The sequence below is a fragment of the Lynx rufus genome, unplaced genomic scaffold (genome assembly GCF_022079265.1).
Source record: "Lynx rufus isolate CCGP_SWC_20201006 ecotype Redwood Valley unplaced genomic scaffold, mLynRuf1.p SCAF_2, whole genome shotgun sequence".
Classification (NCBI taxonomy): Eukaryota; Metazoa; Chordata; class Mammalia; order Carnivora; family Felidae; genus Lynx; species Lynx rufus.
In genome coordinates, this window is record NW_025814834.1 from 21,728,119 (window position 1) to 21,740,279 (window position 12,161).

General features: G+C 40.6%; 1 protein-coding gene across 6 annotated transcripts in view; it reads left to right on the forward strand.

The window, feature by feature from the left end:
• Positions 1–8,910: 8,910 nt before the first annotated feature.
• FN1 (fibronectin 1) overlaps positions 8,911–12,161 on the forward strand; it is a 69,619-nt gene continuing 66,368 nt past the window's right edge. For all 6 annotated transcript variants that reach the window (XM_047084293.1, XM_047084295.1, XM_047084298.1 and 3 more), the window contains exons 1-3: positions 8,911–9,180; positions 10,157–10,285; positions 11,213–11,350. In XM_047084293.1, coding sequence (XP_046940249.1) covers positions 9,033–9,180; positions 10,157–10,285; positions 11,213–11,350 — 415 coding nt within the window. In that variant the 5' untranslated portion in view covers positions 8,911–9,032. The remainder of the gene's footprint in view (positions 9,181–10,156; positions 10,286–11,212; positions 11,351–12,161) is intronic.

The window sequence follows — 12,161 nt, forward strand, 5'->3', positions numbered from 1 at the left end:
TCCTTGTTTTTTAAATTTTAAAAACTTCTTTAAATACAGCTTTCTCTAAATAATCTGTTATTATTTGGGAATAACCAAAAACATAATTTGCTGGAATATTAGAGCTGGTTGTCTAGATTATAACTTTAAGCAATTTTAATTTACCCACAATTAAACAAATTTGGTAAAGAACAGAGAATGAAAAGATAAAGATTTTCACAAGTAAAGGAGAATACTTACCTTCTAATTTCATATTATGTGTGCCTAAATTGAAAAACTTGGGGCACCTGGGTGGCTCAGTGGGTTAAGTGTCTGACTTCGGCTCAGGTCATGATCTCTGGGTTTGTGAGTTTGAGCCCCGTGTTGGGCTCTGTGCTGACAGCTCAGGGCCTGGAGCCTGCTTCGGATTCTGGGTCTCCCCCTCTCTCTACTCTTCCTCGGATCATGCTATGTCTCTCTCTGTCTCTCAAAAATAAATAAACATTAAAAACATTTAAAAAATAAAGATAACTTCCTCAGAGAGGTTAGATAGTATCAGAGCAAATTTAATGCTCTAATCATAATTTATGCTTAGTATTTCTCTCTTCCAAACTGAAATGAGTTTATAATTTAGGGTCTGTAAAAATTTGTATTATTTTGCTTCAAAACTTAATTGGACGAAGCAAATGGGAAGATTAATGAAATGTGTAAGTTGTTAAAGTACCAGGAATCTTTCAAGAATTTTGTACAAATTGACAAAAATGTGACCACTATGCTGTAAAAAATAGAGAATAAATTATCAAGTATCTTTAGGATGAGCTACAACTGATCACACAGAACTGACAAAGATGTGATACATATTTTGATTTCCAAATTAATAAAAATAAATAGATTCTCTAGGTTTTTTTAATTTTTTATTTTAATGTTTATTTATGTTTTTTGAGAAAGAGAGACAGACACAGAGCACAAGCGGGGGAGGGGCAGAGACAGGGAGACACAGAATCCAAAGCTGGGTCCAGGCTCTGAGCTGTCAGCACAGAGCCTGATGGGGGGCTTGAGCTCATAAACCACAAGATCATGACCTGAGCCCAAGTCGGAAGCCTAACCTACTGAGCCACCCAGCCACCCTTGGATTCTCTAGTTTTCAAAAGATGATGAAGAGTCTCCAAAAGGTATAAATGATTAGTGATGCATCAGGTCTGTCTAAGAAAGTTTGTTTCTGCATAACGAATTTATCTACACGAATTTTGGCAAGACCTTGGTATTTACTGCTCACAGGAGTAGAGCAATCCACACAAGCTTTCCTTGACTTTACAAGCTCTCAGCTAAATTATTTCAGTATCTGAAATAACTTAAAAAGCAAAGCTCATCTTTACACATATGAAAAATGTGTAAAAACTTCAGCTTTTCCATACATGCCATTTGTAGATTTATGAGGGATTTTTAAAGATAAATTTCCATTTTTGATCTGGTAAGTCTCTTGATCCCATATTCTTTGCATGAACCAAATTGCTCGGTGGATCAATCAAATTATTTCCAAGGGAGTTAGGAAGTTACAACATATATACTTAAAAATAAAATCTTGCTTTGTTTTCTTTTCTTTATGATTTATAATCATTAGGTCATGTGCTCCTATCATCAGAGCATTTTACTCTGGGAAAGATATAATATTTGAGGGGCACATATTCAGCAGAGAAAAGGAAAATATAAAGGCCAAGACGTGGGAAATGCAAGAAGAAATCACTGACTGAGTCATATTAGTTGCTAAGTTTGGAAAAGAATTCATGTGTCCTAAATCTATTTGGCTAAAATTTACAACTTAAACCATAGCTTATGTGAACTATTCATGTTATCCTTAGAAACTGTTGGAATCTGTATTATTAGAGTTCAGCAGGAAATAGAATTCAAATGATTTCCTCTGAGACACTTTGGTGAAGGCCTGTTAAAGAGGTATGGGCATAGCCAAGGGATAAAGAAGAAGGGATGTTTGAGGCTCCCAGGGACCAGGAAGGTATGAAGTTTTATTGCTTCTAGGGCTGTCATCATAGGAGGGAGCCAGTGAGGGCTGGAGCCTCAGAGAACAGTCTGGCAGGAGACGTCGCTCCAGAGCAGAGTTCCTCCCCATTTCTTTTTAGTTATCCCCACTTCAACTGCCCCCACTCCAAAAATTAAATGTAATTCAAATTTTACCTAACAAAATAAATTAACAACAAAGGAATAAGATTTTATCGTGTAGGGGTGAGTTGTTTGGGTTCTTTTTTTTAACCCCCACTCACTTCTCAAGAACCAGTTTTACCCTCTTGGGCGCAATATTGCTCCCACTGAGAAAGAACGCATGTTCTAGAGACAGGCAGCTACCCCCCAGAACTGCGGCCCTGAAACAGGAAACAGACTTCAAAAGAAGCACCCTGACCTCTTTGTCCTCCTGCCCTCCAGCAAGCAGAGATTTCTGCCAAGTCCAAGGGGTCAGCCCCCAGGTCAGAGCAAGGCAGTGAAAAGCAGAGCATGAAGATCTGGGAGGAACCAAAAAAAGTAACCATCAAAGAATTTTTCCAAATTTCTTAACACTTATAGGGAACAGATCTCTTTGGGGGAAGCCTCGTACGCCTTGGCAAAGAACATGGATTTTGTGTCAGGAAGAACTTGATTGAAGTTCCAGCTTTGTCCCTCTCTCACTACACCAGCTTAAGGACCATCTTTAATCTCTGGAGGCTCAGAGAGAAAAATGAGGCTATTTATATCTATTTCTGGCAATTGCTTTGACAATAAACTATAATAACAGAGGCAGAGCACTTAGTAATGTGACCGGCTGGATAAACAATCACTAAATGTGAATTTGAGAGTGCCTATCGTGTGCCCTTCTTTTCTTTCATTCATAGGTGCCAAGTACTTACCCAATAGTGCCTTGTGTCCAGCACTGGGCAGACAGAGTAAACAAGACAGAGACTCTGCCCCACCATGCTTGTAGTCTACTGGAGTCAGGTAATGGTCTTCTACATGAGATTCACAATATTAGAACATAGGCTGTTGGAAGGAAATTGGTTCACAAAACAATGGCCCCAGATACCACAGGTGACCACTGGTAACATATCAGGTAACAGAGATCTGTGTGACATCTTCTGAATAAATTAGTCTTCTGTTGACTAAATCACCCACTAAATTCTTTAGCCAATTGCTTTGCCTATACATTTGTTCCAGAGGAAGATCATTAAGTGATACCACAATTTCAATAGGACTGGCAATTCAGAAAACATCCTTTGAGTTACTTTTCTAAACCTCAGACCCTTATCTGTAAAAGTAAGTGAATAGAGAATAGTATTTACTTCAGAGGGTTGTTGATGGTTGAATGAAAAAAAAATGCTTGTAAAGCACTTAGTATCAGGTCTCAGAGTTAAGTGCTTAATAAAATCTAGCTATTTAATTTATTTCTCTTTTGGTGCTAGAATCTTTAAGACCTGATGCAGATACTTAAACTGGCCTTAGTTTTCCATGTTTGACACAGTAATGATTTTAGATTTTTTTTTAAGATTTTATTTTTGGGGCACCTCGGTGGCTCAGTGGGTTAAGTGTCCAACTTTGGCCAGTTCATGATCTCATGGTTCATGAGTTCAAGCCATGCTTCGAGCTCTGGGGCTGACAGCTCTGAGCCTGGAGCCCGCTTCAGATTCTGTGTCTTCCTGTCTCTCTGCCCCTCCCCCCCCTTTCTCAAAAAAATGAATAAACATTAAATTTTTTTTAAAAGATTTTATTTTTAAGTAATCTCTACACCCAACATGGGGCTTAAACTCCCAACCCCAAGATCAAGAGTCACACATTCTTCCAACTGAGCCAGCAGGGAGCCCCAACACAGTAATGATTTTAAATGTTTATTGCATCTCAGTAAAATTTTTATAGTTAATGAGAGAGTATCTTAAATTTATCTAGAAAATGGCTCAGCAAAGATTTAGAGATAAATATATTTATGCTTTCACTTTTATAATTGAGTTGAATGTCTTTAATTTATTGTAACTAATTAATCATTTAAAAAAGTTGGTAGAAAGAGTGCCTACTGACCACCTATATGACAATAGCCTTTTGTTGGCTTGAAAATTTATTTAAGAGATAATGTGTACAGTTATTTTTAAGCATCTGACACAACCTTCATGATCAGCTGCATATCAGAACTGAAAGTATGTAAATGTAAAAGGATATAAAATAATTTAAATAGTGGAAATCTTTTCAGTTTTTTAAAATATTTTAAGTTTTTATAATTTACTTATTTATTTTTTTAATGTTTATTTTTGAGAGAGACAGAGAAAGAGAGTACATGCTGGAGCAGGGGAGCAGCAGAGCGAGAGAAGGAGAGAGAGAATCCCAAGCAGGCTCCACACTGTCAGTGCAGAGCCTGATGCAGGGCTCAAAACCCACAAACTGTAAGATCATGACCTGAGCCAAAGTCAAGAGTTGGACTCTTAACTGACTGAACCGCCCAGGCACCCCAAGTACTTTAAGTTTTTTTAAAATAATTTGTAATGTTTATTCATTTTTGAGAAAGAGAGAGGCAGAGATAGAGGGAGACAGAGGGTCTGTGCTGTCAGTACAGAGCCAGATGCGAGGCTCAAACCCATAAACTATGAGATCATGTCTTGAGCTGAAGTTGGATGCTTAACTGACTGAGCCACCAAGGCACTCCAAGTTTTTAAAAAATTTTTTCAGCCTTTCAAAACAAACCTTTAAAGACACTAACATAAAATAAAGCAAAACTGAAAAAAGAAGCAACACACAAAAATAAAAATTTTCCCAGAAACTGTTACCCATCTTGGGAAGCTGGAAATGTTCTCTTAGCATTGGTTACGTGTTCCAGCTACACAGTAGTTAGTTCTGTTTTACTGGATGGATTAGGCTTCTTCGCAAAGCCTTTTGGGAGTTAGTCTAATGAGAAAAGAATACTCCTGTTTAAAAAAGTGGCGAGGGGGCGGGGGTGGAGGGCGGCTTAGATTAAAGCTTTTAGAAGTGCTGATTAAATAATAAAGTAACTTAAAATATAAACAAAATACTTATTAAGTGGAAGCTGGCTAGCTTTCAAGGAATAAATTAACGCCCTTATCAAATATTTTTTCCCTGGTTGTAGGTGCCCTGTCAATTACAGACAAACTGCTTAGACAGTTTGCCCTTGGGGCAATTTATTTTTCCTTCTCACACCTGTGTTTAATGAGTAGCAGTTTTGCAAGCTTGGCCGTTTTCAAGGGAAGAAGATGGGAAGGATTTCATGCCAAAAAAATAAAATCAAGATAAGAAACAAAACTACTGCAATTTATCTCTCTCCAGCCATGAAATAGAAAAAGACACTACAGTCTCTTAAGGCAGAAATTTCCAAAGGTCTCTAGTCAATGGCCTTCCCTCTAACCGGACTGAAAGAGATTAAGAACAGGATAAAAGCCAAAGGTTTTCAGGAAAAACAGCCTACCTTCCTTTAAAGTAACCTTTGGGTCAAGAAGTTATTTCTTATCAGGGCTAAGATTTTTTTCTAATAGAAGGGTTTCAGCTAGCAAGGGTATTTTCTGCCATGTGTGTATTAGTCTTAAAGGAAACTCATTTTCACTTGGAAAAAAATTGCCTTTTAAAATTTATCCCTTAAATTGTTTTTTAATTTCAATCCTCTTTAAATGACTGGATCTGATAAATTCTTTTTGTGCTTAACCATAATCTTCAACTAATAGTCAATTCAACTCAGATTTCCATAATTGTTCATAATCCTCAATATCCTCCTCTAATAACAAAACATCCAAATAACACCCCCCTCCCCACACACGAGTACGTGTGTTCCTTTTTAAGTTGCTCTAAATAAATTCTGGGAAAATCCTATCACCACGGCACCTCCATGGAGAAACAAGGCACAGTCCTAAGTAATGATTTGTTCTGTCTTGAAACGTACATGTCATCTCACAAATACTGGGTTTCTTAAGGAGTTTCTGGCATAGAGGCACAGAATCTGCTACTGTATCAAAGGCAAACTTCCTCTCAGAAAGATGAAGACATGAGGCCACCTTATGTATGGCTGCAGCCTCTTGGGAGTGTGTCCTTGAAACAAAATCAGAAGAGGTACAAGTGAAAAGAATAAAGAAATACTACTTTTTGGTCAATTTTGTTAAAAAACAACTTTATTGAGGTGTAATTTACAGAATGTCATAATTTTCACCCTTTTGAAGTTACAACCCCATGATTTTTAGGAACTTTGCCAGGTTGCACCCGTCCCAGCACAGTCTGGTTTTAGAACATTTATTTTCATCACCCCAGTAAGATTTCTTGTTCCCATTTACAGTTAATTCCTGGGCCCAGCCCCAGACACCTATGAATTTACTTTCTGTCTCCTTTGTCACACTTTCCTCTCCAAATCAAGATGAGGAAAAAGAAATCCAAGGATATATCCTGCAAGTAGAAGGAAACTATTTACTGAAGAATCCATCCTGTCCAAATAGTCTCCAGATTTCTTAGGAAATGCAAGGGAATCTTGGACCCTAGGCATATCAGTTGAGTTAGAACAGAATCAGAGAGGTCTTCAATATTTAATCAACTCACTAGTAAGAGATACTAGACTTACATTACAAGGGATTTTGATAATGAAAGAATACCAAGGCAAGCCTTGTTATCTTAACCAAAGAAATGTCTCCATCTCCAAAGTTTAAGAATAACAACAAAAGTTCAAGTAAAAGGGTAAACTTCCAAACATTCCTATAAAATTCAGTCTCATATTTTTATATTTTTGCTTGTAAGATATTAGAGATGTACTATTTCCTGAAACAAATTATATTTCAATAGGATTGAAATATAAAAGTTTCTTCTCAAATGTAAGGTGGTCCTTTTTCCTCCAAACTCTCATATATATATTATTCTAATGTATTTTGAGTACAGCAAATATATCAAAATATCATGCTGTTTGTTGACGAAATACTTTTCTAACCACTTATTTCCTTCCCCCAGAATCTATGTATTTTAAGAAAGCTTTAGTTTCAGGTTTATCTTGCTTACATCCTGATTTCCAGGTATCCTTCCCTATGGCTTCCCAGAAATTTACTAGGCATTTTACAAGGGGCCCTTTTATACTTGAAAGAGAAAACTGCTTTGTTGAATGATGATGAGAAATTAAAAAAACAAACAAACAAACAAAAAAGTCTAACCCAGACGGGGCTCTAAATTTGGGGAAACCCATGGCACTCTCTCAACTTGAAACGTTGGTCACAAAGATTACTCAAGGAGTTATTTTATACTACTTGTAAGAAACTGATATTTGCTGTGGGTTTTTTTTTAATCCATGCGTTAATAAAAGCAAATGTTAGTTTTGTGTCTTTGATGTGTTGGGTATTTTATAACCATAGAGTTCTTTAACCCATGGCAGTTACTGGAGGTGGAACTTTTGGAGAAAACAAGCACTTGCAGAAATAAACATTTTTCCAGTACTTTTCATAGGTTCTTAAAGCAAACAGGAGGTCTGCACCACGAACATTACTTCTGGAAGGCAGAACTTTGAGTCAGGGTCTCTCTGGAGTTGCTGAAGAAAACTGGAGTCTTCCTTTTGAAGACCTTTTTAAAGCCGAGTGTGACTCTGGTTTGTCTGAAAACAAACTGATGTGATGAATTGCTAAATGCTAGTCTTCTCAGATTCCCTTTCAACCCTCTGCATTTAGAGGGAAAGAGGGAGAGACCTTAAATGGGAACTTTCCACATTCTTGGAATATGTAACAATTGAGATGTATTTTTTTTTTTTATTGGCAGCAGGGGCTGGGGGAAGGGCATTCTGTGATGAAACTGATGTCTACCAAAAGAAAATGCCAAATAAAAGCAAGGAAGGGACTATTGGGAGGCAAGGCTGTGAATGGTCTTTTCTTAGCTTTTAGTGAGTCAGACAAGATCTCTCCCCCGTGTGCAACAGGCTTGGAGAACGTGGGCAAAGACATGAAGACCTTTCTCTCTCCAGGTTTCAGGTCATCCACGACTGATTTCACTTTGAGTGGAAACAGGCACCCCATCCCCAGGAAAGAGACTTTCCCGCACATTTTTTAACTGCTGCTTTGTCCTTCCAAAAAGAAAACTCGTTCTCTGAATTTCCCCCAGATCCTCCAAGCACCCCGCAGAACTTAGTAGAAGCTCATTAAAGAATCGCTTTCTCCCCCCTTCCTCAGAACCCGGCAGGAACAGCCTTCAGAAGGGGAGAAGTCTTGAATAGGAAGCTGTGAAGGCAGAGAAAGCGAGTCCCAAGTCAGTGCACATTAGACCAAAGAGAGGGAACAGGAGGGAAGCCAGCCCCGCCCTGGGACTGTAAAGTCTACAATCCTCCAGCTGCAAGGTGGTGGCTACTTTATGGTTTTTCCTCCCCCCAAAATACACTCCAGTGAGCAGACTTTTTTTTCTCAGAAGTGATGCAATTCCTCAACTTCCCCCCGCCCCAGTAAAAAAGAAAAGGAAAGGCGGGGGGTGTCTTGCAACCCCTTCGCCTCGCTCAACTCCAGCCCCTCCCTTTCCTCCCAGTCTACCCCTTTCCAGCCGCTTCCCATCCCTCCCCCTCAGCCCCAAGAAAGTTTGACGACCGCAAAGGAAACCGAAAAAAAGTTCCTTTGCCCCAGTCCTGGCGGGCGATCAGCATCTCTTTTGTTCGCGGCGAACCCACAGTCCCCCTGACGTCACCCGGAGTCCGGGCCAATCGGCGCGCGGTCGGCGGCGGCGGCGGGGGCCGGAGGGTGGGGGGAGCCGGGCCGTCCCTCCTCCCCGGCGCCCGGGGCCTCGTGGGGGGCGGGAGGGGACCGTCCCATATAAACCCTGGCGCTCGGGGCTCGGCCGCCCGCGCCGGCAGCGCTTTGCAGGGGGAGGTGAGGGAGCTCCAGGCGCGAGCGCCGGGGACCTGCAGCCACAACTTCTCTCGTCCTCTCCTTCCCCTCTGTCCCTCGGGCCGTCCCCTTCCCCATCCCCTGGCCCCCATTTTCTTGGGGTCACCAACTCGCAGAAGGCACTGGAACCTTCTCCCGCAGGTTGCAAAGGGAGACAAACTTGGTGGCAACTTGCCTTCTGGTGAGGGCGTCTCCCTCCCGCACCGTCTCAAGATGCTCAGGGGTCCGGGGCCCCGGCTGCTGTTGCTGGCCGTCCTGTCCCTGGGGACAGCGGTGCCCTCCACCGGAGCCTCGAAGAGCAAGAGGCAGGCTCAGCAAATCATTCAGCCCCAGACCCCAGTGGCTGTCAGCCAGAGCAAGCGTGAGTACCGACCGCGGGCTGAAACAGGCTGTCCCCGGGACGGGACCCTGAAGCCAACCAAAGTTGTGGCTGAAGTTTTGCGCGCGCGCGTGTGCGGCGTGTGTGAGTGAGTGAGTGTGTGTGTGTGTGTGTGTGCACGCCTTAATGAGAGTTGCCGAACGAGGGCACAAAAGGCTCGGGGTTTGATCAGGCTGGGTCCGAGGGCCTTAGAATAAAATAATGCATTGGAGCACAGGGGCTCCCGCAGCGCTCTTGTCAGCGGTACCTATTAAAGTCGTCCTCCTATGAATTCATCCAAACTTGCTTTTAAGGAGGAAACTGCCTTTACACTTTCCATTTGGTATTAGTGTGATCCTTACGCTTCAGATTTTCTTTGTTACTAAATAATTGGTTAAATATTTTCAAAATGGGGATGGTAGGAGGGTGTCCAAATAGTTACATTGTTCCTAACGAACTTGAAAGCGATGTGATTGGTTTACAGTGCTTTGGGCCCTTCAGGATACTTCTCCAAGAACAGATCTGAATTCCTCTTCCAGTTTTTCAAAGACACACCCTCCCATAGCCTGGGCTAAAGGAAACTGCTTAAAGTTGTCCTTCTTGACTTATTACCCCAGAAAAGCATTGAAGGTCTTTGCATATTTTAAAATGTAATTCCAGGTATCTGTCTTCCAAAATGTTTCCACTCCTTTGATGTAGACCCCTGGCCAGATGGAAATGACATCATTGTATAACATTTAGCTAAGTTAAAAGAGAGAAAAAAGGAATACCTAAATATCTACATGTACGAATTGTGGTTAACTCCCTAGATAGCTAATTTCTATATATTTTAGAGTGGAATATTCTGATCCTCTGTTGATTAACTTATTTTTCTATGTTTGTTGCTTAGTCTTGTCAATTTAGTTGTGTAAGAAAATTCCATAATTTAGAAAAAAGAGAAGATGGAGATGTAATCACTTTTTTCTTGAATCATTTATAGCTGGCTGTTATGACAATGGGAAACACTATCAGATAAACCAACAATGGGAGCGCACCTACCTGGGAAATGCCTTGGTTTGTACCTGTTATGGAGGGAGCCGAGGATTTAACTGCGAGAGTAAACCTGAACGTAAGTGGTGGGAGCCTGGCAGTTAGTATCTTTTGATATATGGGGAAGTGGGTGCTTGTTAATTAAACTTAGCATTGGTAACAAAAATATGTACACCATTTCCCGGTAGAATTATCTACCATTTCCTCTTTAAATAACTGTTAGTAACTGCTTTTATTTGTCTTTTACATGTTACTTCTACCTTTAAAACCGAACAACTAGTATATCTGAAAGTAGTTTCTTGAGTCTACTTTTTGTTTTATTCTCTCAAAGTTTTTGATGAGAAAATGAAAGATTTTGTGTTTCCCCTCCAAAGAAACCACTTATAAAATTTTAGTTTATTAGAAAAGAATTTCAAATCTTAAACTACATGTAAGATTACGGGCCAGAAAACACTTTGGGCACTCTATTATAAAGTGATTTGTCAGTTACATAAAACCAGGAGCTGCTTACTTCAAAGTTCTCATTCTTTTATGACCATTTTTCTGTTTCTTGTAAATTATAACAACACCTGGAGAGAAGCACGGATGAGGCTAAAATGGAAATAGGATTAAGACATGACAGTGCCTGGTGGGAGGTGGAGATCTTCAAATTGTTTGCTTTTAGTGTGGACCTTGGTTTGAGTGAGCCAGAGATTACAATGGAAGCCTTCCTTCACAATCTAACCAGTCCTCAAGTAGTGCTTAATACAGTTTTTTCCTAAGGGCCTGAGAATCCTTTACAATAGAAATTAATTTACAGAAAATCAGAGAACTGGTCAAAGTTCAAAAGTTGAGCTTCATTAAAGCCTGCAGTAAAATCTAGGTCTCCCATTTTAATTTTTTACATACTTCTGTTGTACTGTGCTACTCATAGAATGAAAAAGTGAGTTTTTCTTTGGATGGGATTAGTGGAATAAAAAAGCTTTTATATATGTGAGGCTCACATGAACTTTCTTTCTCTCCTCAGCTGAAGAGACTTGCTTTGACAAGTACACTGGGAACACTTACCGAGTGGGTGACACTTATGAGCGCCCTAAAGACTCCATGATCTGGGACTGTACCTGCATTGGAGCTGGGCGAGGGAGGATAAGTTGTACCATTGCAAGTAAGGAAGGCATTCTGCAAAATGTCAATAAAATAAATGAATTTCTCCATTACCGTCACTGTCACTTTCTGCTATCCATGACTGGATATTCCTAATTTGGGGCTTTACCCCAGGTGACTGGGTGCTCTTATGTGATCACCCAACTGGATCCTGTGCTTCTGGAAGATGGCTCTGTGCACAGGTGGAAACAGTGTTTAGTTTGTATGGACTTGTGAGTACCCAGTGGATCTCTTGAGTTCCATTTCAGTAAGATATGCTTGGAGGAGTTGTTCATTTTAATTTACCTGGACATCTTCAAGCTAGACTGACCAAGTGATTAGGAAGATGGTCAAGAAGAGGAGAATTAGCCATTGTGTGGTCTGCTCTTCTTGTGTGTGATGCACAGACTTCTTGCATCCCACAGATACAGTCTGACTTCATTGTGACTTATAGGATTTACCCAGGAAACAAATCTCTATTCCCAGGGATAATATGGAATGGTTAGCCTACTAGTTTTCCAAGGACCTTTGGGGACTGTGTTGACTCTCATTAATTCCCGTTTAGCTAAGGCAGTCTTTTCATTATTATTCACTAGGCTACCAATAGACTCTATTAACATAGCATTTAGTGGGGCACCTGGGTGGCTCAGTCAGTTGGGCATCTGACTCTTGGTTTCGGCTCAGGTCATGATCCCAGGGTCATGGGATCGAGCCCCACATCAGGCTCCACACTGAGCATGGAGCCTACTTAAGATTCTCTCTCTCTCTCTCTCTCTCTCTCTCTCTCCCCCTCTCCCCCACTCTCTCTCTTTCTCTCTCTCTAAAAAAAATAA